At 41.8% G+C, this 27305-nt stretch overlaps 1 protein-coding gene across 9 annotated transcripts in view; it reads left to right on the top strand.

Moving 5' to 3' along the window:
• TRERF1 (transcriptional regulating factor 1) overlaps positions 1-27305 on the top strand; it is a 100380-nt gene that overhangs the window by 63633 nt on the left and 9442 nt on the right. For 6 of the 9 annotated variants that reach the window (XM_038131067.1, XM_038131063.1, XM_038131065.1 and 3 more), the window contains 10 exons: positions 4429-4526; positions 13912-15552; positions 16148-16197; positions 16994-17144; positions 18077-18325; positions 21744-22110; positions 22670-22730; positions 23467-23606; positions 24304-24407; positions 25609-25684. In XM_038131067.1, the coding sequence (XP_037986995.1) occupies positions 14179-15552; positions 16148-16197; positions 16994-17144; positions 18077-18325; positions 21744-22110; positions 22670-22730; positions 23467-23606; positions 24304-24407; positions 25609-25684 (2572 nt within the window). In that variant the 5' untranslated portion in view covers positions 4429-4526; positions 13912-14178. The remainder of the gene's footprint in view (positions 1-4428; positions 4527-13911; positions 15553-16147; positions 16198-16993; positions 17145-18076; positions 18326-21743; positions 22111-22669; positions 22731-23466; positions 23607-24303; positions 24408-25608; positions 25685-27305) is intronic. The other 3 variants (XM_038131070.1, XM_038131071.1, XM_038131073.1) reach the window with 3 other exon arrangements.

Genomic DNA, 27305 nt, shown 5'->3' on the forward strand with positions numbered 1-27305 from the left:
GTCCTTAGAAGAGAATTTGAATTCCTAGAGTTTTCCTAGGAAGGTGGAAGGAAGAAGCTGCACATAGACCAGGGAAAGGGAACAAATTCATGAGGCTGATTATTAAGGGAGGATTTCCAGCGTGTGAGGAGAGACTCTGTTCTGATATAGTTGTGTTATCTGAAGTGATGGTATATGATTGATGATGATAATTCTGGTACTTTTAACTATTTTGTTGCTGATTTAGCCAGTTGATATCACAGTCTTTGTTGGTATTGCTTGTTTAGGACACATACTCTGTTGTTGCTCTTGTTTCTTATCTTACAATGGCTAACTTTTCCCTTTCTTGCTCCAAAACTAATTAAACACTGTTTGATCATAACCAAGTAATTTAGATAAGAAAATGCTCTTCGATACTATGATTTTTTTCCCCCTTTGGTATATTCTCAGAATCATGTTTTGGATGCTCTGGTGATCTGCAGGAAGTCTGGGTTCCTAATTGTAACACTTTGGTTAAGTTCTTAATGTCAGATAATAGAGAAGTTAATGCTATTTAAGTAAATCATGCAATCACAGAATCATGGAATGGTTTGGGTTGGAAGGGACTTTGAAGATCATCCAGTTCCAACCTGCGCATCATGGTGTCTTGGGGTGACTTTATGATACTGCATCCCCTATTGCCTGCTCTGTGGCCATACATGAGTCCCTTAAGCTCCAAGCGGGGAGAGCCAGGGGAATTCTTGGTGTGCAGTTTGTGTGCAGTGCTCACAGACTCCCTGGGGTTCTCTGTGCTGTGCTGTCTAGCATGGATAGAGGGAGTCCATCTCTGCTATTTAGCAGAACACCTCCACTAAACCAGGTTACCCAGAGCTCCATCCAGCCTGGCCATGAACACTTCCAGGGGTGGGGAAGCCACAAATTATCTGGGCAACCTGTTCCAGTGCCTCACCACCTTCACAAAAAAGGATTTCTTCCCCATATCTAATGTAAACTGACAGGCTTTCAGTGAGGAACCATTCCCCCTGTCCTGCCACTAAATTTGCTTTGTGAAGGCTTCTGCAGGACTAATTCAGCTCTCATCCATAAACCTTCCTCTCTCATGTTGCAGTAACATGCAAGCACGTGGGAACTTTGATTTTTTCTTTAGTGTAACATGACTGGAAAAAAAATCCCTGTTTTTGCTGTGATGCCTTGAGTTCTACTACCATCCTCCATTTTATTCCTGGGAAAATACCTACTTTAACTGGCAGTGTGAAGCTTTGCTGATCAATATGTTACAAGCATAGTAAAGTTCAAGAAATTGCCTCCATTACTATCTTGAGATGAGAAATTGATTCAGCTGCATTCTCTTTCTGCTAATTCATCTGTGCTTTACATTCCCATAAAAGGTATTACGTGCTCCTTATTTTCCAGCAGCGTCATCAATCCTAATGAAGAGAGAAGACTAAAATTTATATTGTGTATATGGGATAGCTGATCTCTGACTTAGCTCTTAATTTGTAAATGTTGCTGTAGGCTTCACTTCTCAGCTTCTCCTTATTGTGCTTTGTTTGTATGCGAAATCTAATGGCTGGGATGGAAGCAAAACTGAAGAATAAGAGGGGTATAAGGTTAGATTGCTTTCTAATCTAAACCTCAAAAATGAGATGGTGGTTAAAATTCGATGGAAAGAATTAAAATCTCATTTGTAAATTTGATGTACATCTGCACTGTTTGTTCCTGCATTAATTATGTTGGGACTGTTTTCAGTATTCATCTGCCATCAGTTCTCTACCTCTGGCTCTAAAATGTCCAAAGTTTTACTTTTTAACTGTGTTATTACGTATGAGACCTTTGCACATGTCTGGTAATTTCTGTAACCCTGCATAGGGGTGGTATTGTAGCTCTAATGATGAAAGTGATATAGTAGGAAAAGCAGCCAGAACAAACATGAAAAACAGGAAAGGGCTTTTCTGGGTATTTCAGTTGTTGTTTTTCCTAGTGTCCATCAGCCCGGCCTCTGTAGGAAACTACCAGGAATGGTTTGTCTGCACAATATTTTGGCATTTTTAGGCTTAATAGTAGCAACATTTGTTCAAAGCAGATGGATAAATGACAAAGAAAGCAAAACTATATATTGTGACTTCGGTCATGGCTCTTGATATAGCAGTTATTTTTTAAATTAAATTTAAACATATTGTCAGGTTCTAAATAGCTGTGTTAAACTGAGGCAAAAAACCCCAACATTTTCCCTCTTGGCTGTACTGATGTTAATCTCAGGTTTTCTCCATGTGTCTGAATATTTTTTCTTACAAACAAATGGTGCTCAACTTTTAGTCAACTGTAAGATTCAATACACCTTTTATAAACCTAGAGGTGTTTAAATAGCAGTGTGAAAACCAAGTCAGATAAAGCATTAAGTAGATGTGAGTTTATTAAAACCTTATTCCTAACAAAGATTCATGGACTGGCTTAGAAAAGCTGTGGGCAGACAGGATGCAAGTGGGTAATAAATTTATGAATTTAGGCTCACGTTTCTTGAAAGACATGAGTGCACACAGGTTTTAGTTACTGGAGCTCAGTGTGATAATGTTGTAATCAAAAACTCACTTAGATCCAAGAAAATCCACGTGGTGTTACCAGCACTGACCATCAGCCAAGGCATTCTGTTGAAGCCATTTTAGGCAGGTCAGGCTTTGTGAGGAACTCTGCTGTCTCTCATGGTGCATGCTTGGATGGGTTGATGTCTGGATTGTGCTCTGCTGTTTCCTGTGGGCTTGGAGGGGGAAGCAGAGACTGGTGCTGGGCAGGACAGGGAGTTGCTTGGGTTCTTCTCCCCCACCTTGCTGGATAACTAAGGGAGGGCACTTTTACTGTGCAGGGTCTGCTGGACTTGGCAGGTGGCTTCTTGCTGTATGTGGCAGCATCACAGTGCTTGGGACCCATTATCAAAGATTTTAAAAGAATAATTTTAAAAAGTGAATGTAGTGTGACAGTGAGAGGAAGTAAATGTTGGTGGCTGTCACTGAAGTTATCTGTGATCATTTCTACATTTTCTTCTTAAGCTTGGAATGATTTCCCAAAACCCAGCAGAGCTCAATGCAGATGAAGCATTTTCCACTGATATCAGTGAGCTGTGAATTGCACCCCAAGTTTCCAGGCCTGTTTCACAGAATCACAGAATACCAGGCTGGAAGGCACCTCAAGGACCATCTGGTCCAGTCTGGAAGACCTTGCACGTTTTTGTTTTACTCCATAAAGGTTCCTGTTAGCCCACTCTTCCAGTCTGTTCCGGTCTTCCTGTTGGGTGGCTCTTCCTGCTGAAGTGTCTGCTGCCCCATTTAGCTTGGTATCATTGGCAAACTTTGTCAGGTGCATTTGATTCTGTCTTCCAGACCACTTGTGAACCTATTAAACAGCAGTGGGCTCAGCGTTGGGAGTCCACACTTGTGTCTCTTTGCCCTTGGTGAATCCATGCTGGCTTTTCCCAATCACTTGCTTCATCTGATTTGTGATAACCCCCTGCAGGATTTGTTCTGGGACTTCCTCCAGGGACTGAAGTATGGCTGATGGGCCTATAATTTCTCAGGTCCCTCTTTAAGCTCTTCTTGTGGATAGGGTGGCATTAGCCACCTTCCAGTCTTTTGGGATGTCCCCCAATCCCCTTGACTTCTCAAAGATCATGTAGAGTGGCCTCGCAGTGATTTCAGCCAACATTCTTAACACCCTCAGGTGCTGAGGGCCTTCCCTCAAAGCCATCCAGGCAGCAGCATTGATAAAAACATATGTGTTGTTTTCATTTAGGTAATTTAAGATGCCTTGTCTAGATACATCTTTCTGCACTGGGTGACAGCCTGATTGTATCTCCCACATCTTTGACTTTCATTAATCCCTCCCTTCCTGCTTGCTGTACCTGCACTTGTTTGTGTGATATTTGTCATGTAGGTTGCAAGCTCTGGGCCAGCAAATCTTCTGTCAGGGAGAGCATTCACCCTGCCTCTGGGTTCTGTCAAAGCAGCATGAGGTGCTGTGAAATCTTCATGGTCCCTGCAATAGAGGCAAGATGTTGTTGTATTTATTGCATCAACATAACCCATTCCTCATTTTTCAGTAGGCGCCAAGCTGAGTAAGAATAAAAGATTCACTTACTTGTATTTCAGTCTGTAATTTGAAGGTCTGAGGATGTATCCATCCCAGAGATTTGACAATGAAGCAGTCTCTCACAATCAATAAGGGAAAGGGGTTCTTGATTGTTCTTTAAAGGAGTTGGAGTGCTGATAGCTGGCCTCTGCCATAGTGACTTAAAAGATAGAGTAACCTGGAGATACTATATTGAATAGAATTTAGTTTTTTGTTGTGTTGCAGTAGGAAACTCATTGTCACAAATCTGCTCATGCTTTGGGGCAAGCTGGTGCTGGGAGATAGTCACATGTGGGGAAAATCTAATTTCCATTCTTTTGTTTTGTTTAGATACGTCACTTTAAGATCGCAGAATGAAAGCAGCATGAAATGTTATGGCAAAAGCAGCACAAGAAGATACAAGAATCTCACAAATCCTCAAAAATCAGGTAATGTCAGAGCATCCTATGTCCAGTTTTTCGAAGGCTGTCTTCTTTAATAAGGTTCAGTGCTTCTTGACGGTTTTTCAAAATTTGGACTTCTGAGTCCCTGTGAGTTTATTGATGGACTTCTCAAATCTGGTTAGTTGTGTGTTGGCTGTGTATCTAGTAGAATATCATTTTGTGTTCCACAGTGTGTATGACACAAGAGATACTCATATCTTAAGGGACTACTTTGGCTGTATTGTCTCATATAAGCAAAAGGACATTAACTTAAGAAAAAAGAAGGAGCAACCATGATGGTCAGGTTTTTTTAGCAATTGGATTTGACTTGGCTCCATTGCTAGGCACCAACATGGCCTATTTTAAAGGGATGGACTTTTCAGAGGATCCTGCAGCTGCATTTCTCAAAACTCTCTCCTTTGGAGGAGACACTGGGCTCAAACTAGCTGTTCCCTCCCCACTGAAAGCTTAGCCATATGCTATTTTCCACATATTACTACTTGTGCTTGATTTTTTTGATTGTTTATCTCTCTCAGGATGTTTCCTCCTTGCCTGTTTTTGCAAATTCTAGCATATGTTCTTTGACTGTTTCAAAGCATTTCCACTTACAGAAAAAGGCGATCGCGTTGCACTCTGCAGAGAGTAAGCACTGCAGAGGTCAGGAAGAAACTGCTGAAGTGCATTACAAGGGTGCTCACCTTAAACTAAACTTGCAGGCTTATCATGGCTGTGGTCACAGCAATAGCTGATGGATTAATGTTTGAAAATTTCCCTCTCTCCCCCAAATCAACAACAGTGACCAGAGGTTGTAATGTAGCCACATACAGTAACTGAATGAGGACTGACCTCTCTGTCCTAAGTTCATTTCATGTTTGCAGAACCAGGTTCTTGCTGGGGAATAACAAGTGGGTCAGTTTAGTCATGGAAGTAAACTAAAATATGAACCCAATGACAATTTTGATGATAGGACGTGTTTATTTTCCAGGAAGTGTTTGAGAATATTGCCCTTGATACAGGACTCAGCAGAAGGGACGACAGTTTGTCTTAGCTAAAGCAGTCAGTAAACCCAGGTTGGCTGAAGAGATTTCAAATCAAGTATCACTTGATCTAATATGCAGTAAGGTATTAGCAAATATTAAAAAAATAAAGCTACTGTGTTTGTCACAGTAGCACCTTTAGTTAGTGCTGTCTTTGGGATGCTTTTTTGTCGCTTAGTTGTGGAATATGCAATTCAAGTGCCCTTCTGGCCTTAAGTCAAGGTTTGTATTTTGTTTTTATTGTAATCAGTATTGTGAGGAGATCACATCATTTTATGTTTACCATTTCTATGAAGTAATGTGATACCTGCTTCTGTTGCAGTTCTCCAAAGCCTTCAGAGTACCTTGAAACAATTCACCAACAGCAAAGATAATCAAATTTGTTGAAGCAACCTTCTTTGTTTCTTTGGGACTCATGAAATTGTATCTTCCTTAAACTAAATTCAGTTAATGGCTTTATTTAGAAATCAGCCTTCACTTTTTGAATAACCACAATAATTCTGCTAGTTTGGGGAAAAAAACATTTTCATTAAATTACTAGTGCCTTAGAATGCATTTTTTACATAGATCAAAGCAAGAGGAATATGTTTCTGTTTGTCTTCCCCCTTTCTTCTTCTCCTTTTCTAGAGACTTTCCTGAGATGATCAACTCTTGTTTTTCCTGTTGGGTTCGTTGGGTTTGGTGTTTGGGTTTTTTTGGGTTTTTTTCTTGGTTTTTCTTTGCTGCCTTTTTTTAAACTTCATTGAAGTAGAGAAATTGCTCGGTTCTCTCCCAGTGCCATCGTTGTTCTCCCCTCCCCCAAGTCCAATGTGTTTTTTATTAAACTGAATTAGGACATTCTAGTCTCTCTTAAGAGTGGAAATGGGAACAGCTTAAATGAGCAGCCACATGAGACTCAGCAGCCTTTCCAACTGCACTGCAGAAGCTTAGCTGCAAAGAGAATGATAATTTTTGAAGGATTTGTGCAACTGTTGAAGAACTACCAGCATTAATATTAAAAAGCAGCTTATCTGTTTTTCCTTTTCCATTTTAAGAGTATACAGCTTTCTTACTATGCTTGCTATAAAAATCAGTCTACTAAATATTTTGCTTCCTTTCAATCCTCTTCCCTTTTGTAATTCCTCTATTTGCATACTTTCTCATATACTGAAGTGGGTTCTTTGTTGTTGGTTTTGCCTAAGAATGTCAACCTCTGGGTTTGAATGCAGATACAGGCGTGGGTTTGAGATCTCTGCCATTCAAAACCAGCCAAAACTGAATTGCAGCAGAAACCATAGGAGCAATTGTATCCAGGATTGGGATGAAAAGGTTTTCATCCCTAAAAACATTTGTCCTTGAGGTAGCTGTAGAAAATTTTTGGTCCTTGAAATCCATATTGCTACTTCAGTATTTATTCTAACCAAAACAGCTGTGAGCCTTATATCTTGTGACCCTTATTTTCAGTCTCTCTCTCTCTCTCTCTCTATTATTTATCCAGATGTCTTCAGGATTTCTATAGATACTTTAAAAAAAAAAAAAAGTAGGTCTTTGAGTTATCATCTCACTTTTCTTTCCCTTTTCCTCTCTGCTGGCTCACCCAACCACCTTGCCTGGCATTGGAAATTATTCATTCTCTTTGAGCACTGTGCTGATTTTTTCACAGGCTTATATTCTTTGCCAAGAGAAAAAAAAAAAAAAAAAAAAAAAAAAAAAAAAGGAGCAGGGGCTTGAACTCTGGTTGCATAAAAAGTTATGAGGGTAAACCTGGTACCTAAACAGGGCACAAGAGCACAGGGGTCTCTGAAATATGCCACTCTTACTCTGCTAATTCTGTGCTTCTCAGCCTTCCAGCATTACTCGGGTCTGAAGACCTAGGGACAGTGCCAGCTTCGCACCTGAGAGCTGTGTGTGTGCAGTGCAGGTGGATCTGTGCTTGGGCAGCACTCCCTTATTTTCAAAGCTGCTCCTCTGGGTGGGGTCACAGTGGTGTAGTGGCCGGCTGAAAACCGTGCCTGCCTGTGCCCAGCTTCAAGGCTGGGTTATGGTCAGCCTGTGGCTGGGCTGCTGGTACCACTGGTGTGAGCAGAATGCAGGCTACCAGGGAACATATTGCTGTTTATTCCTGTGTCCATCCTAAAGGAAATCAGAGAGCAAGATGATGTGAATGATGACTGTCTTAGTTTAGGAATAGCTTGGCAGGAGATCTGACAGTTCTGAATAACAAAACAGGTCAATAAGAACTTTCCCATAAAAAAGGCTAAAAAATGAATAAGAGAAATACTGGTTTGTTTCTATGGAAGCTAAGTAGAGGGAAAAAATTAAATGAAAGAAGGAAAAGGAGAACTTGATTTTGGTTTTCCCATTACCTGAAGTTAAGAATGAAGCTTATATTCCAGTGGCAGAAAGACAGTCACTCAAGAGAGCCCTGTCAGCCTGTGTGACTGAGGGGTGGTAATGCACAGTTAAAACATGAAAACACACAGCAATGACACATTTCTAAGCAGGCCTTAGGTGTTATAAAACACAGTTTAGGCTGCTAAGGAGGGTGGTTAACTTTGCTTTAACACCCATTTTACCATCCCAGAGGGAGGGAGGGACACGAGGAGGGATGGTACCCAGCAAATGAGTATCTGCTGATGCTGTTGCTTGTGAGTAGCTACAGATACTTGGTCCTGCAAAAGCTGGTTGAACATGGAGGAGTGTAGGCTTTTTTGCTGTCTTATCCAGTCTTCTTTTTTTCAGGCTAGCTAGTAATTAATCTATAAAAGCATGTAGATTTTTAGCTTAAAGGGACAGCTGAAAAACTTGAAATAAGTTGGACATACTGTAGGATCCAATTCCCTTTTGATACACAGCCATGCAGCCTACTGAGATGGGTTAGATTAGAGCTGTAATAACTTTACAGCCTTTTAGTGAGTCTGCTTCCTTCAGCATTTGCTCTCGTACAGTCTTTTGTCATCCCTCTCCATTAACTCAGTTCTGAAACTGGCTCTGGCTGACATTCAGCCCTGGTTTTACGGCACACACCCAAGCCCAACTTTTATGCATCGACTTATTTGTAGTGGATGTCTCGTTCTGAAATTCATGTGAATTCAGGCAGTTCAATTGTGTGACTGTCATTTGATCTGTAATTTTACTCGAGTTGAAAAATTCTGCGGGTTTTGGCTTCTGTGGGATGTGATGGAGCCAGAAGTGTTCATTTTATATAACTATCATTTTCTTAGTATTTCACTGCCTGCTGTCTTCTCTAAGTTTATAGAATGGCCTGGATTGGAAGGGACCTTAAAGGTCATCTAATTTCAACCCCCCTGCTGTCAGCAGGGACACCTTCCACTAGACCAGGCTGCTCAGAATGCCATCCAACCTGACCGTACACACTTTCAGGATCTTCCAGAGACATCTACAACTTCTCTGGACAATCTGTTCCAGTGCCCCATCACCCTCACAGTAAAGAATTTCTTCCTAGTATATAATCTAAACCTACTGTCCTTCAGTTTGAAGCCATTCCCCCTTGTCCTGTCACTACATGCTCTCATAAAAAGTCCCTCACCATCGTTCTCATAGGCTCCCTGCAGGTACTGGAAAGCCACAATTAGATCACCACAAGGCCTTCTCTTCTCCAGGCTGAACAATCCCATTTCTCTCAGCATTTCCTCATAGAAGAGATACTCCATCCCTCTAATCATCTTGGTTGCCTCCTCTGGATTCACTCCAACAGGTCCATGTTCTTCCTGTGCTGGGAACCCCACAGCTGCTTCTGGCTCTATGGTTGATAGAGTTTACAAAGGAGTAAAATTGGATCACCTTTATTGAAGACTGCTATTTCCTTCCCGCTTCAAGTTTACCAGAATTAAGTTATGGCATGCTTCCAGGAGAGCCTATTTGTATTGCCTTTCAGTTACTTGTGTTTGAAGAGGGAGACAGCTGGAGTGTGTAAAGGCATTTTAGCCAGCTTGGTGGGCCCCTGCCTTTCAGTCTGGAGAACGGAGCTGTGCAAGTTGCAGGGGACCTTGTTGAAATGATGAGAAAAGAATTGGAGCAAACCCTTGTCTCTGCTGAAATCAATTGAACTACCATTAGCATGAGTCCAGATTTCATCCATAAACTTAAGTAGGGTATTTCTTTTTCTGGGCAGCCTACAGAAATGTTTCTGTCTGTTGGCATTTGTTTTCATGTTTCTTTGTAACGATTGCATAATTGGGATGTATCTGTAATGTCAGAAATGTAATAGGTTAAGTAGCATAAATGACTGTTAGGAAGAGAAGAAACACAGAACTGCAGAACCGTTACTGCTTTTGACTCCTACCCGTTTAGTTGTTCAGTTTAACCATTTAGTTGTCAGAGCTGTTGTGGTAAATGGCAGTGATGGGTGTTTAGGCACCAGTGCTAAACACAAAGAAGAAGAAGCACCCTTTTTTTCCTTTTTCTTAAATGGAAATAACTCAGTATACTGCTAATGGTTTCTCAGTTGGCCAGAGACTAACTTTGCTGCCCCTGTGCCTTAATGATGTCATGATAGACTCTGGTTTTAATCTGACAAGAAATGTATACTGTTAGGATTTTGTTAAAGATGATAGCAAATGCTGTGTATACAGCATCAAGCCCTTGAGTTTAAGCCTTTAGTTCAAGTACTAAAAAAAATTTGGTGTCTAAGGGACTGGTTGATTACTGATTATGCTTTTATCAATGTGCATATCTGGGTTTTTTCTGTTACCTGAAGGTAGAATAACAATGCTTTTTAAACATTTGCATTTTTTTTCTCTCCAGATCAGTGATCCCTTTGAAAGGAATGTTTTCATCTTTCTTTTATTTTTATTTTGGGGGAGGGGAGATGGGTGTTTGAAAACAATGCAATTTTTTTCAAATGTGATTCTCATAGTGACTAAACTTTCCAGTCCTTTTGTGACTTGATTGGTATTTTAATGTAATACCCCGTTATATTTTTAAAGCTCTTTACAAATGTTTCTGTATGACTCTGATGATAACTCTGTAATCTAGCTGACAGCAGCATGTCTCACCTCTCAAACCAGAGCTGAGTTGAGGATGCTAGAGCTGCAGGAGAGGAAATGTCAACAAACCCCTTTTTTTTTTTTTTTTTTTTTTTAATTCTGAGAGGGGAAAAGAAAGGTGTCTGTGCTAAGGCCACAGATATAAAAACTCTTGACTGCTTTGCAGTGTCCTGCAACCTGTGATAGATAACACCCCTGTGAAAAGGTGCAGTAAGTGGAATTTGGCACATGCCCAAGGGACAGCACTTTTCGGGGTGACTGCAGCACTAGCTCTGGCTGCTGATACAGTCCACAGCATCTGCCACGGTGGTGCTCCTGCCTGTGGGAACAGAAAGGGTCAGGGGCCTGGTTGGCCCCTAGATACATTTTTGTAATGAAATCAGGTTGTTTGCTATCTTAAGTCTCTTACTGTCCTTACGCCTGGAATTCTTGTGGTCTTTTAACTATTTCCTGGAGACATTTGTTCTCCCTCACTGGTTTGTATTGTTTCTTGTCCTTTGACTAATACTTGTGACTTCAAACTTTAAAAAGAAGCACCAAATTCAAGGAACTTGGTGTGAATTACAGCTCTGTTAATAGGTGAAATGGGACATAGCTCCTATGCAAAAGGTGTGCCTATAGATCCAGTAGTACTGTTTTTATGGGAAGATGTGTTCTGAGCATCTTGACTGAGCTTCCTTAACTTGGCAAGCATAAAAGGAGGTGCATGTTCCCTCTCTTCCTCTAAACGTTGATGGTGTTTCAGTGTGAAACACCATACAGAGTTTATTTTTATGCCCTTTTAATGTTTTGTGGAGGGTTTGTTTAGTTTCCCTTCATAATTTTTAATAGGAAGTCTTTGAAGTTGGGTCATGGATGAAAAACCCTGTTGGCAGCCTGACTGTTCATTGTTGACTCCTATCTTCTTGAATTGTTCATCTATAAAAATCTGGAAGGGAGTGTGTTCAGAGAAACTGTGAAGCAATGTGTATTTCTGGAAAGGGGAAATAAACTTGCAATTATTCTCAGCTATTATTTGTCACGTGAAGATGTTACATACTAATGGTTGCAGATGGTTTACACAAAAACTATACACACTGCAAACGCTCTTCATTGGGAGCTATGGTTTTCTGTTATACATTATGCTAGAATGGAAAAGGTTTTTTTCTGCCTGCAGCTATGCATTACCCTTATTTGCTGTTGCTAGCACAAACTCTCCTTAATATGCATTTGGCAATGGTTAAAATTTTCTCCATCGGTGACTTCACATTTATCCACGTAGATGGAGGATTCTTCTAAGGTTAGAAAGGTAAGGACACCAGTGTGCAGGAGTCTTTGGTGGAGAGCACTGCATTTAGGAAATCAGATGTGAAGGAAGCAGAGTTAAGGTTTTGGTTTAATATTTCTGTGTTCTTGTTCAAGTTCAGGGTCTGCTTGTATTTTAAAATGTATTTATGAGTGCATAAGTAGATTGTACCTCTGTGCATATGTGTGACTGTAGACACAGTGATTGCTTCATATTGTGGAGTAGTAAAACAATCCTATCGTGTGCTTTTTTTTTCTTCAGAAACAGTGCAGACATCTGTAAAATGTTATTTGAGTTACAGTTTATACACTAAAAATTATAAAAGGCTGCATTCAGTATAAATTTGTCTGTTAAAATCGTGCAACACAAAGAGGGAGGGGTGAGAAGATGGAATGGAAGCTGGAGTTCAGCATTCCTGGTGTAAGGTGACTGGTCAGAAAAGATTTCAGTTGACTGGTTTGATCTTAGCAGACATACTCCAGGTCAGTCAGCCTCACCTGAATCCCTGGAAAGGTGATGGAACAGCTCATCCTGGATGTCAGCTCTAAGGGTGTGGAGGAAAAGAAGGTTATCAGGAGTAGTCAACAGGGATTCACCAAGGAGAAGTAAGATCTTGACCTATCTGATAGCCTTCTGTGATGGAATGTCTGGCTGTGTGCGTAGATGAGGAGAGACCAGTGCCTACCTTGGCTTCAGCAAGGCTTTTGACACTGTCTCCTATAACATCCTCATAGGTAAGCTCAGGAAGTGTGTGTTAGATGAATGAGGTGGATTGAGAACTGGCTGAAGGGATGGTGCCAGAGTTGTGGACAGTAGTGCAGAGTCTGATTGCAAGCCCATTGCTAGTGGTGTTTCCTAGGGGCCAATGCTGGGTCCAGTCTTGTTCAGCTTATTTCTCAGTGATTGGATGAAGGGACAGAATATACACTTGGCAAGTTTGTTCCTCATGCAGAGCTGGGAGGAGTGTCTGATTTTCCAGAAGCATGGGTGGCTATTCAGCAAGAGAGCTGGAGAGTTGGGTGGAGGGATCTTAATGAAGTTCCATGAAGGCAGGTGCAGTGTGCAGCACCTATGGAAGAATAACCCCCTAAATCAACACAGAGGGCTCAGCTGCTGGAAAGCAGCTCTGTGGAGAATGACCTGGGAGTCCTGGTGGACAGCAAGCTGTCCATGAGCCAGCAGTGCCCTTAAGGTCAAGAGGCCAAAGGTATCCAGGGGAGCATGAGGAGGACCATTGCCAGCAGGTCAGCAGAGGTGATCCTGCCTCTATTTTGCCCTAATGGGGCCTCATCTGAAGTGCTGTGTCCAGTTCTGGGCTCTCTAGTTCAAGGAACTACTAAAGGCAAGGAACTACTAGAAAGAGTTTAGTGGAGGGTTGTAGCAGTGATAAAGGGACTGGAGCATTTCTTATGAGGAGAGGCTGTTTAGCCTGGAGAAAATGGGATTTTATCAATGCTTAGGAATATCTTAAGGGCAGGTGTCAAGTAGATGGAACCAGGCTCTTTTCTTTGGTGCCCACAACAGGACAAGGGGCAATGGGCACAAACTGAAACACAGGAAGTTCCATCTAAATATGATCCACCCATCCTTACTTTGAGGGTGTCAGAGCACTGGAACAGGCTGCACAGAGAGGCTGTGGAGTCTCCTCTGGAGATATGCACAGGTGAACCTGCTTTAGGTGTTTGCAGAGATGATCTGCAGAGGTCCCTTCCAGCCCCAACCATTCTGACTTTCTGAGTCTATGACTTGCCTTGATAGTCAACTGACTAAAACTAGTCATGAGAGCACAGTATATGGCTGAGTAAACCTGCTTGAATGTTTGTATTCCTTATGGGAAAAGACAGTTTTGAGGAATAAGCTTTTATTGGTTTGGCAGAATGATTTTATTGGAGCACTAGAGGAGAGGCAGGATAATAGGATGAGATGAAGTAATCTAACTGCTCTGAAATAGCCCAGCTGCTACAATTTTGCATCTGATTATGTATTTCAAACTAGAAGATTTTACAGTTTCCTTTGAGGCAATAACAATAACAGTTTATGGAAAGAGCCAGCACTTACCTTGTCTTTCTCTTACTCTGCAGGTGCTTGGCACACTGAACTTACTGATCTGTGTAGGATTTGTACTGTGGTCCATTCATTGAAGATGTGAAACAACATTGAGTGTGAGATTGGAATTACTGACAGACTGGAGGAAATTTTAGTCCTTGTGATGCACATGGACATGCTGAATTATAAGTAATTCTAGCTTCTTCTCCCCTCCCCTCCCTTCCCCTCACTCAGCTATCTCAGGGTTCATAGAGATTTCAATGGTTTGTGTGCCTGTAAGTTTGGAAAAGAAGTGACCAAAAATGGGGGACCAGCAATTGTATAAAACTAATCATACTGCCAACAACAATGAGAACTTGTACTACGAACAACACCAAATGAACTCCCTTCCATCTCTAAATCATAGCTATGGGACATCTGTTATGGATGCTCCCCAGGCGTCCCCCCTCTCCCCTCCATTTCCCCAGGATTCAAGGGACAGTATAGCTTTGCCTGTAGGTTCAAAAAGTCTTGGGTCGATGGATACATCTAGACAAACCAGTTGGACACATTCTGGCTCAGGAAACCATGTCCCAGCGAGGAACAGTTTGAATAATCAAAGCGCAATGTGGAGCCCCCTCGGGCAGGGGGAGTCCCATGACGCATACCAATATTCTTACCCGCAACCCAGTGAAAGCCGATCGCAAAAAATTACCAGTGGGGTCCTGCACAAATTGGACTCCTTTACACAAGTATTTGCTAACCAAAATCTGCGAATTCAAGTCAACAACATGGCTCAGGTTCTGCACACCGAGTCTTCGATGGTGGATAATTCTGGTGACAGTGCACTCAGGCAGCTGCTGTCCCAGAAGCCGGCGGTTGAGCAGCAACCCATAGCTTCCACCGTACAAAGATACCAACCAGTGCCACAGCAAACGCACCAGAATTTTGCAAGCACACAGCAAAAGCAACAAATGCAAGTAATGCAGCACCAACAGTTGTACTACGACTACCAGCAGCACTTATCACAGATGCAGATGCATTCTGCGTTCCAGCAGGGACAGGCTCACGTTCCGCAAATGCAGTCCCAGCAGCTCCTACCGCAACAGATGCAGCACTTGCAGCAGCCTCAGTACTACGCTCAGCCCCAGCAGGGACACCAGCGGCTCTCGATCCAGGAGATCCAGCAGCAGCCTCCGGCTCGGCAGCAGCGGCAGTGTCCAGTGCAGATCGCTCAGTATTACCAAACACAACCTGTCATGCAGCAGTTGCAGCAGCAGCAGCAGCAGATGCAATTGCCGCTTCCTCCGTATCACAGGGAACCCGATCCAAAGACTATGCATGAGCCACATCAGTACTCTCAGGATCCCAGTCATCCTGTGCAGCTTATCCAGTTGGGAGCAGTGCCTCAGTATTGCTTCCAAGATCCCCACGAACAGTACAGGCACTTGTACCCCCAGAGTTTACTGCAGCAGCAGCAGCAAGATCAGCAGAAGCAGTACCTGAGTGAGAGCAGAGTGCCATCCCTGAACTCCCACATTGGCCTCACTCCGCCAGAGACCGCCGATGATCCCGCACGGCAGGAGATTAATTCTGTAGGTAATGCTGTCTCTCATCGAACTCTTTTGCCACCCTCGGGAGTTCATCTGAACAACAAAAGCTCTCAGCAAGACTCTCCCAGCACCACGTGGCCTCAGGTAGGTGGTATTTTAGATCCATGCCCAGCCAAATTTACTAGCAGAAGAGTTGCAAAGTGTGGAAACTAAGCGGTTTTGGCAGAGGCAGAAGGTTAGGATGTGAGCCGTGGGCATCTCTGGGATGGGGAACTGTTGGGAAACTTCATTACCAGATTTCAGTCTACAGCTCAGGTTGGCTTTGGGCCAGGCTGGCAGCAGCACAGAACTGTTGCTGCGAGGCTGCTGCTTTCCTTGTGAGAGGCTTTGGGAAGTTCTGCCTCGGTTTCTGGGAAGGAGGGACCCAGTTAAAACAAAGCCTGCCTGCTCATTTTTCAACACTGCAGGCTGTTGTTCAGGAGCAGTTGGTCAACTCTGTTTCCAAAAGTAGTGCTTCTGGCAAAGGCTTCAAACAGCAGGTGAGCGAAGAAAACTGGAACTAGCAGTGCTCACAGGGGCAGATTTGATGTCTGGCTCTCAACTCAGAGGCTTTTTAATAGTAGTAAAATTGTATGTAAAATGCAGACTTAATGCTGTGAGTACCTTCATTTACACAATATTTCCTGAAAAATTATTTTCTCAACTTTTTCTCCTCTTTTCCATTCTGCTGTTTTGATAGCAGGTGCAACTGTCAGATGGCAGACTACAGCCGCTGTCTCCAGAACAAAGGTATTTTTAAAAGATTCTTTTTGTCTTTCTAATAAAATATGAGAAATGCAAAGGAGATCTGTATTTAGAGGGAAAAGCATACAGTCTCAGTGTGTAATAATTGTTGCTCTTCTAGAAACACCTTTAATTTTGTGCTTTCTGATTTTAAGTTTGTATGATTTCCAGCATCCCCCCATAGCAATGGACTCAAATAAATACTTTCTTTATATGTAAAAAAAACAAAAACAAAAACAAAACAAAACAAAAAAAACCTAAAAAAACCAACAAAATAAGGAAACCAAAAGGAAACCCAAAAGCAGGGGAGCTCCAGTGTTGCATTTATAAGTAAAGGGATGCTGTATGGTCTGGATTTGTATCTTTGGCAGCAGAGATCTTCTGTTTGTTTCTTAAGGTCTCACCTCTGAAGGGGAAAGGTGTCTGTCAGAGTGGTTGCCTGCCATAAATTAGAGGCATTGTGTCCAAGTACTTATTAATTGCTGAGTACTTATTAATTGCTGCCACAAGTGGGGAAATGCAGGTCTGCATTGGTAGATCTCATGGGTCTCAGGTTTTCTGTATTGATGAGCATGTCCTGCTCAAAACTTCCCTTTTTCCCATCTTGGAAGCAGCTGATCTAGGTTATTTGCCATATATTCCACAGCAGTCACCACATACTTACTTGTGACTTCGTTACCATCTAACTCTAAAATTTTATTAACTTTCTTGATTAAAAAAGCTCCCTCTGCAACAAAGGGAACATGCCAAACTAATGTTTTTTCTTCTGTTCCATGCTTTTAAAAAATGAAAATAAAAATAGTGGCCAGAACAGAGAAACATTTCCTGAGAGAGCTGATGCGAAGAACAAGCTAATGTGTTCAATATGCTTGAAGGAGTTTAAGAGTTTGCCTGCTCTAAATGGTCACATGAGGTCACACGGAGGAGTAAGAGCATCTCCTAACTTCAAACAGGTAGCAGTCCATTTGACTTCAGTATTTGGCACAGTCCTTTTGTGTTGATGTTTGCTTGCTTTGCCATGCTTTGCTTTGCTGTCAAAACTTGTTCTTCTCAGCACTGTTTTGTTGTGTCATACCCCATGGAAGTAGAAATGCACATAATTCTGTTAGTTTGTAGGCCAGAAGTCCTGTTTTGAAGACAGAGGCAGTGGTGGAGGACAGATCAGTGTTTGTCCTTCTCTGTTTCTCTGCACGTTACAGAACACCCTACCAAGTCATGTCAGGAATGTCTAATTTTTTTCCTCCTCATGTTTGTTTATTATATTAGAAATACCAGGAACATCAAGTCTTCCTTATTTTCATTTGAACTACTTGGATGACTAAGGAATATTTATTGGAAGCCTTCCCAGGCTTTAAATGGAGGAGAAGAATTGTTGAATCTTTGACAGCTTTCTTCCAAAGTGTTTTAGTTGTAATAGGTATCAACAAATACCAAACCAAAAATGTGTTTGAGTTGTTCTGCATAAAAATAACTTGCCCTGTCAGTCAGTCTTTATCCTGATATTTTAGAAATTCTGTCCTAACAGGGAATACCATAGGAGGGCAAAGAGCTACCAGAGTTCCAGAGTTTGTGCTTTTGTTTTTAGTTGAGTGACCGAGAATTCTCTGTTTGTAGCGATAAAAAGAGACATGTTTGTCTCCTCTCCTGCAAGTTACCTTGCAAAGATGCTGCAGGTGATTATTTGTCACCAAGACTGAATCCTACATCGGAGTCGCAAGTAACCTGCCGACTTCATTTGAGGCACAGAAAGTCCCAGGAAGGAACACTGTTGTGTGTTTTGTAACCCTGGCCACTTCTTTTCAGCCACGGTGCACACGTTGTGTGGTGCATCGATCCAGAAGCAGCGCTCCCTCACTGGGCTGAAAGCCTTTAATTGTCTGTGCAGGATGAAGGAGAGAAACCACCACAGCAGCCGCTGTCTAAAGAGGTGGATGGCCTCGCGCCCATCGTCATGCCAGTGTCTGTCCCTGTAAAGCTTCTGTCACCTGAGCCCAGCACGCAGCCCTCTGCCAGCAGTGCCACAGTCACAGACAAGCCTGCCAACTCTGTGTCAGATGACGAGATGCCCGTTCTCGTGAAGATGACTTACTCTCCACCGTGCAGTCCAAAAGTGGCCAACCCCTGCTCATCCTCTGTGAGTGCTGTGTTTCTTGCCACTAACTGTCCTGTGCTTGTTAAATCCCTTTGCTTGTAGTGCTGCTGCTTTCTAAAACATCTGTATTTTAGAATATTTTCTGGAATCTTTATGATTCCTAATAAATAAAAAAGGTTCTGTAGCATCAGAGCATTTCTTCTTCAATCATCTGAAAATATTAGTTTTCCTTTGCTGAGGAATCAAGATCTCAGTTGAAAACAAATAATTTGAAATTGGAATGTGATATTCTTTCATCCCACTAGAACAAAGGGATTTACTATCTTTTTACTGGTTTTGTTTTTTCCTTTTCAGGCTGCTTCATTGTTACGTTATTGCTTAAAATCGGCAGTTTTATTTCTTCCTGTTTTCTGAAGTCAGATATATGTGCTTCTCATTTCAGCCAAAGAGAGTGCAGTGCTTAAAGAGTCTGCTCTAAGCAATATGAAACTCGGAGTTCTGCAGTGAAGTAATTTTTCCCTTTCTCCCTGCATGCATCAGCTCTAAGGGTTAATCACTGGGATTTCTGATACAGGAAAAAGAGAGCTGTGCTTACATTTTGCTTATAAAACTGAAATGGTCAGGCAGCACGAGGAATTGATGAGTGCTTGAATGAGATGTGAGAATGCTCGTTATTATTTTCCTGAAGGAGTCCTGGAGCAAGCAATATTTATTTTGTGTTCCGGTGTAGAAATGGATTCTGCTCATTCCTTCAAATCCATTTTGGCAGACTACGCCATGATAAGGATTACTGGGGAGTATAAGTACTGTATGGCATTATCTGTACAATGCAGAGAAATATCCTTGTGTTACTTTTGATTTTCCTTCTCCATGTGAGGCTGATGGACAAATGAGGAATCAGCATTATACCAGCATGGGGGACTCCTTATAATATTCACTCCTGGCTCTGCATTCAGACACATTCACTAACTTTAAATATATATAATATATACATGTATATATAAAATCTTTCCTCTCTTCCTTTAAGACAGAGGTTTTACGTATAAACTTCCACTTTACTGTGAAAGCTGTCATTTCGCAATATTTAGTAACTCAGCAGTAGAATTCTTCATTTCTATTTCTAGTTCCGCTAAAGAATAGGGACAGTCTTTTTTGAATCCTCAAGTTCTGAGTGGGAGATCTTCTCTAGAGACACTAGAGTAGGTGGCTTGGACTTGTGTATTTCTGCAACTTATATAAAGTGACTGTGATTAAATCTGCCAGTGTTTGGCGAAATGCACATTCATTCCCTCAAAATTATGCTTGTGGTCTTTTTTATTGCCCATGCAAACCAAACTCACACAGTTCCCTCTCTGGGCCCTATCTTTTATATAAGTAGCATTGGAAACATTAAAAGATCAAAAGATCCACAGTTTCCTCCTCTTCTGTAAAGAGATTGTGCCATTGGAGAGGGATTTTTTTTTTTTTAATACCAAAGAACTGAAGCTGTGTTGCATTTATTTATTCTGTGCTTTGAGCTGTCCAGAAAAGCTCCCACAAAACTCAAGGAATCAGTAAAATGAAACAGTGAAAAGGAACTAAACATACAGCAAGGCTACAGGATGGTGAGCTGGGGCTAGCAGTCAAGTGACATCCATCAGAATCTGTCCAGAGTGGATCTATCAAGGTGCAGCAGTAGGACCCAAAAGTGTGCATTCTGTCTTGGATAATGGGAATCGGTTAGCAGAACTTCGGAAAAGTAGGGTGGTTCTTCAGGGGTGGTTGTGCACTGAGAGCCCATAGACACCACTATCTCCTTTACTGCTCAATGTGACCTTTTCGGAAAGCAGTGTTGGCATGGGTATGCTCTAGGTGAAGCAGTGTAGGAGATGAAGGTGTTTAGGATTTCTAAGATGTTGCATTGGTTTGCTTTACACTTGTGAGAAAGGATTACCAGCTCTTTCACACTTGGAGAGCAGAACAAAATGAGCCCTTAATCAAAGGCATGGATCTGGCTTTCTGGGTCTCATTATAGGTTTTGAGTTGTTTGGATTTTTTCCCCTGAGTTTAGGGTTTTCCCCCTTTCTCCTTTATGAACAGTAAATGTTCACCATCTTGATAGACTTTATCTGTCATTATGAGTAGCTTTCACTGTTCCGAATGTCCATTATCAAAAAAATCCTCTGCAAAGCTGCATTTTCTTCCCTGCAGAAGCAAAACCCTTCCAAAACTAATTTTTTTTTCAGAGAAAAAAATGTCAACAGCTGTTGGAGAGGATGCAGCCATGATCTAACAAAGAGGACAGGACCTCTGTAATCAAAAACATTTCCTCAAGCTGGAACTTATTAACATAAGGGATAAAGGGTGACAGTGCTAATGCTCGTTTAACATGATTTTTATTGGGTGAATGTGATTCTCAAGAGCCACCCATGGTATAAAGATGTATGTTGCCTAAACATACATTGTAGTAATTTGCTTTACGTAGTATTATAATTCACCAGATGATGCAGACATTCTGGAGTAACACTGTCAGAATTTTCTTCTGCTTCCCAAATTTATTCTAAAGATGGCCGACAGCCTAAGTACCTAAAAGCAGTACATTTAATAATACTGTGTTCAACTTCTGTATGTTTTTAAAGTACAGCCTGAGGACCTGTTTCTTCCTACCTTATCCCCACTCCCCCAAGAAATCCAGGTTCCAGGTTTGCATAAATTCTGTGCCTTCTGCTTCTGTATACTCCAGGGATTTGTTATTAAATTATTGTTAACATTCAAATTCTAGAAGTCTGGGCATGTTAAATGTGAATTTCCCAAGTGGTTATCTACTACCCTTTTTTCTCCAAGGAAGGAGAAGAGAGTTAAGTTCAAGATTTGTTGCAGCTGGACTGTAATCAAGCTGATGGGAATGTAGAGATAAGAGGGAAAGAATTTGAATTTATTACATTTTTCTTCCTTTCCTGCTGCTGAGTACTGCAGTAATTTCACTGAGCTCATGTGTTCTTCCTGGTCTCACTAAATAAATGCATTAGAAAACCTCTCATATAAAGTTTCTAATAAACTGTGCCTGGGTAATGAAGCATCTCCCACCAGCCTGTGTGCATGTTCAGTGCAAATAGAAGTGCCCAGAGTGTCTGGGTAGCAATGAAGAAGGGTGTGGGAGCCTCGTGGTCTGGGAGAGGAGTTCTCTGCATTTTCATAAGTTGACAGCAGCCTCTCAATGTCTGCCTCTGTGGGTCAGCCCTACCTTGACCCAGAGGGCTTGCTGCTGTCGGTGAAGGGTAATTTGTCCTGTTTTTTCTCACTCCCCTGGGGTTTCTCATAGTGCCAGGTACTGTACTGCCTGGGGTTACTATAGTGGTACCTGAATAACCAGGCAGGTAGTAACAGCTTTTCTGTGGCCATTGCCCAAAGCTGTAGAGGATTGTGTGCAAACCACATTTTAGCGTGCCTGAATGATAAGATTCTCTATGTTTTCATTTAGGAAACCAGCAAAAAACCTCATCCAAGTGCTGTAAAATCAGAAGAAAACTTCAAACCGTTGCAGGACAAGAAGAAGTATCGGCACAGACCCGAACCTCTCTTCATACCTCCTCCTTCCTTCAACCTCAGCATGTCCCACTCGGGTGCCACTCTGTACCAGAGCCAGCTTCGCTCTCCCCGTGTTCTGGGAGATCACCTGCTGGACCGGACACATGAGCTGCCCCCCTACACTCCGCCGCCAATGCTCAGTCCTGTCCGGCAAGGGTCTGGTCTCTTCAGCAGCGTTCTCACCTCTCACAGCACATCCCATGCTCAGCTGCCACTTACTCCACTGACACCCACTCCACGGGTGCTCCTGTGTCGGTCTAGTAAGTATTGCATTTACAGAGCAGCAGTAAAAGGAGGGACCACTGTCCTCTCTTCTCCTGTCACCACATTGATGGGTTTTGTGTGTGCTCACATGCATGGCCAGTTCTGCTACTTCACAGGAAAAGTCCATTGTAGTGGCAGTTTTGCCTTGGATTTTGCAAAGTTAAGGCATAAAGTAAATAGAGGAGCCTAATCTGCCAGTAAGGCTGTGATAATTCCATGTGGTCTGACTCCAGAAAGGATCACCTTGCCTCTTATTACATCTGAACCTTCTGAAGAGGAAGAAAAAGACCTAGTTTGAGATATGGGGTTATGTTAAGTATTTGTTGTTCAGTACTTCACTAGAAAAGGTGTGTAATCACTCAGGGCAGTAGAAACCTCTGCAAGTTCAGACATTACTATTACCTATAAAAATTTAGACTGTTTCTAAATATTGATAAAGGGTCGTTTTTTGCATTAGACTGGAGTAATGTTGGTGTTAGTAGGGAGGTGGCAGTGCAGCCTGGGAGGGTCACCAGCAGCAAAACAGCGATACTCAAATTCCAATCTCTGTTTCAGATAGTATTGATGGAAGTGTCATTCCGGTGACGCCTGGGCCTGGAGAACAGACTGTTGAACCGTAAGAAAAGCAATATTTTTTGTCACCGCTTTTATAGATTAGCTCCAGCCTAGAGCCCGTGGCCTGAAGTGTTTTGAACCAGGCAGGAAGTATTCAACTGCCTGAAATCATGTTGGGCTGGATGCATTTAATGTTTCTGTGGATGGTGGCTAAGGACATTTGGAGCAAAGTGAATGTGGAAAATTTAGGTGCCATGGCTCAAAGTTAGTGATGGCTGGGAAGAGTGCTGTGAGGAAAATGTGCCAATCCAGTCCTCTTGCTTTTGTAGATATGTATTTATATATGTATTATAAGAGTGGAGCTTTGGAGTGGTGGTGTTATCTGGTAGGTTCCCCATGGCAAAGTGCAAACAGGGTTGTCCCTCAGCAGTAATGGCTCTTAATGCTCTCTGCTGAAGAGTACCATTCTCTATAGAACAGAAATTTGCTGTTTCTGATGTCTAGCTCTTTGCTAGTCATGCATATAAATTAGCTTGGGTTGTCCCTAAGGTATGATGTCTCAGTATGGCTCAAATTGCATATTGAAATTTTTGTTTTTCCCCAAGAGATCAGTTCTCTCTAGTATTCAAAATACTTATCCCACTGGGAGTAAAGCATTGCGTAAAGCAATCTGACACAATTTCCTGCCACTTCAGTGCAATAAAAGTTTTGTTGGAAATAAAGTGAACACGAATCTGACTTTTGTATTTTTTACAGATTGTATAGTTGAACACTTATTCATTTATTCTTCTTTAAAGGCGAATCAATATTGGGTCCAGGTTCCAGGCTGACATTCCCGAGCTGCAGGACAGATTGCTAATGGAGAAAGATGTGCACAAGGCTACTTTGGTTTGGAAACCATGGCCAGAACTGGAGAACAAAGTCTTCCAACAAAGAGGTATAATGACTTGCCATTTTAGAAGTTCCTACATCAGCCTGTGCCTTTTGAAGAAATATGCATTGATTTCTCCTGTCTGTACTGAACAAAACGTTCAAGAGAATATTAATTGCTGAGAGTGCAGAGCAAGAGACTAGAACTACATGGTATAGGTTCAGAGCAACAGTATTATATGGTGGCATTTAAAGGGAGGTCTGGATGAATGGTTTTCTGGCAGCCAAGGGGGAAAGGTCATTGCTTGGGAAGTTGGGTACTGAACTGCCTGGTAAAGGCAGCTGAGAGGCAGCTGATGGATCCTGGGCCTGTACTGTGACCATAGTTGACAGGAAATGTGGCAGGATTGGTGCATTCTACCAGTCCTGAGCAGAATTTTTTCCTGCTTCTAACATGGTTCATTCTGTTTCTCCACCCTGGCTGGAGCCTTCTTGCACAGCAATGTGACTGGTGTGTGCAAGTCATTGCCTCACAGGCAGATCTCTGGCTCTGGAGTAGCCTGTCCCATCCCAAGGATGGGCTCCGTTACATCCTTTCTCAGTGATCCTAAAACAAGTAGATGAGATGTTGAGGAGAAAAAGTGTAAAAGAATCTGCTGCCCTGAACTATACAGTCTTTGAGGGGCATTACAGAATCCTTGGCTCCAGATGTTTGACTGACAGGCTACTGTATTAGCAGTAAAATGTTGACTTGTTTCTGACAGTGGAAGACCTTTTAAATATGAGCTGTTCCAGTGTGTTACCTGGTGGAGGAACTAACTCAGAATACGCTTTGCACTCTCTCTTTGAAGCAAAAGGAGATATTATGGTAAGATAAAAAAGCTGAAAGGGGAGATACAATCCTCTTCTGCAGATAAATTAGCATGCTTTATTAAATGGATTTAGATATGGTTATATAAAAAAGATTTCTGATTGATTTGAAATGATGCTTTAAACATCCTGTAACATTTTTGGGGAATGACTTTTCCCTTTATTCTCTAATAAATTTAAATTTCAAAGCAGTGCCTCTCTGAAGGCTTACTGTATATTTCATATAGATAAGATTACTTAGTTTATAGCCTTGGGGCTTTGAATGTCTCCCAGTGCTTGCTCCAGCCCTGATATTTCACAGGCTTTATATTTGGTCACAGAGAGCTTAGTCCTCTTCTAGTCCTTATAAAAAAAACCCTTTTTTGGAGTAGCAATCACATCTACTTATTTGTTCAGAACTGTGAGGTAATTGAACACAGTTCTTATATAAATAATGCATTTCAAATATTTGCATTAGTTTAGTGATGGGAATGTTATTAACTAAGGCAAAACATCCATTTTACCCAGTGTTAGGGGAAGGCAAGGCCCCTTGCATCACTTCCTGAAAAGCCAATATAAAAAACCAAATGCAACAAAACATGGGGCTGGAATGAGTCTCACTGGATCGGCTAATACAGTGGGTTTTAGCTTGTGTCCCAGTTTCTGTAGGCTCTGTTAGCTGTATGTGAGAGGTCTGAGAATGTCAGGATGTGGAATTTGCTTTACAGAGAGTATGCATTTTCAGGGGAAAAAATTTTAGGGATCCATAAATCCTCTGTTTTCCTGATCTGAAGGACGATTAGCTATATTTGCAGTCATTCTTGACAGATGTTGACTTACACAGATATTCTAAAATATTTTATGCTATAAATATTAATGCTGTCAAACCAACCATTAAATATTAGTATTAATTAACACTGTCAAGTCAAACACTATAAACGTATTTGTTTGTGGCGAGAAGAAGGGAGGGAAAGAGCTGGAATTTGCTAAGTAATAGTCTCATTTGTGGTCATTAAGGCAAGACAGGTGCACATTGGGTGCTCTTCTGTGAGGTACAGTGTTAATGGGCCTTGGAGTAATTTGATGTGATTTTATATGACAGAAAAGAGAAAAGAGAGAAAATTAATTCATATCCTCATACCAAATAGTCTTCTAAATGCAGTTTTATGCCACAGCTGATTGCTTTCCCTAATTCTGTTTTTCCCTGCCTTTTCATTTAGGTTGCTCTTGAAAAGCTGCTGTTGAGAAAGCCAGTGAGATTGAAGTGTCATCCTTTGTCAAATTACCACTATGCTGGTAGGTTTCCTTGTGATCTTTCTATCTGTTCCACAGTCCAAGCCTGGCATCCCAGGCTGGAGCATGGGATCACGTTGCACTCTCTGCTGTCTGCTGCAGGGATGGCAGCATTTAATAGAGATGATGTGGACAGTGCCAAGGGTACTCCCAGAGCCGTTTGTTGCAAGTTTAGCAGTTTTAGACATGACTGACATTGTACAGAAGCTTTGCATCCATGTTGCTGTGTAGGATTCTACGGATTTAAAACTGCCTCGGGTGATTCTTTTTTCTCTTTTAAACTGAAATTTAACAAATTAATCTTGTTTTAAAACTGCTGCTATTTGTATTTTATAATTTAGTGTCACTAGTGTCTTAATTTTCTGGTACACAAGCAATCTGCCATCCTGCCTGCTTCTTCCAAGGTGATGGTGCACAATAAATGAATATGATAATCATGAGCATCCTTCCAAAGAGGCAGTGCTGTAACTCTCACTAGGATCTTAGTGCTGTTTATGGAGCCTCTGTGTGGGGATCTAGTCAAAAAAGTCTGGGTTGGTGTGAAATACAAATGTGGTGTTAAGCCTTTGGACTTCAGTTGTGTCACCTGAGCAGAGATGGCAAATGTCTCGCCTCTGCAGCCCCCCCATGCTGTTGCTTAATGCTTTGTAGCGGCTAACAGCTGCTGAGACACAGAATAGGCTTTTACATAGGACATTTAGAACTTCATCTCCAGTTCAGGCTCAATAAGAAACAAGCCAAGAGTCTCCTGGTGGTCAGTAAGTCACAGTGTCCAAAGGTCATGTAATCAATTCAGTTACAGTCACTGTGCAAGGTAAGTATAGAAGCAGTCTACTTCCTGGCTGTAGCAGCCCACTGGAAAGACTTATAAGTAACAAGAAGTCTTTGTAAAGCAACTCCTTAACCCCTTGGCCTGAGAACAAGAACAGTAACATGTTTGATAGTAGCTGATAATGAATAAATGTGAACATCAGGTTTTCCGGTTTTGTCTGAGGGAGGTGCTTGGTGCCTGTGATAGCAGCTCTGTTGCAGTCCATAGGGTGGACATGGGAATGGATGGGGAAGGAGGACATCAGCCATCAGCCAGGAACTTTGATCAGGGTCTCTTGCCTGAAGAGATGACACCAGATATGTGAGAGACAGTTCAAGGCCATGAGAGCAGGAAGATGAGGAGATATCCCACAGCCTCTTCATCAGTAAACAATCTAATTAGCAGAACAGATAAGACATTTCTGCCTGTGTAGTAGAGGAAGAACAGTCTTTACTAAAGCAACTTCACAGTAGTTTCAGAAAGAATTCATTGGGATTCAGGGAGGAGCCAAGAGACTGTTTTGTTTGATCTTTCACACGAGATGATGCTAATCCTTGGTAACTAGCACTGAGACCTGTGAACACCTTTGAATCCCTGTTTCTTAAGCAGGAAAGAAAGTTTGATTGTGCTTGAAATAAAATTTCACCAGACTGGATCAAAATGCCATAAAATAACAAGACAAAGCACTGCTTTCTAATGCTTTTGCATGCAACATGTGATTGCAACTTCTATTGACAGCATTGCTCTAGCACTGTGCAGCAGCTCCTGAATAACAGTTTATTTCTGATTGATAATCAGCCTCTCGAGGCATAT

The sequence above is a fragment of the Motacilla alba genome, chromosome 3, assembly GCF_015832195.1.
Source record: "Motacilla alba alba isolate MOTALB_02 chromosome 3, Motacilla_alba_V1.0_pri, whole genome shotgun sequence".
In the NCBI taxonomy this organism is placed as follows: domain Eukaryota; kingdom Metazoa; phylum Chordata; class Aves; order Passeriformes; family Motacillidae; genus Motacilla; species Motacilla alba.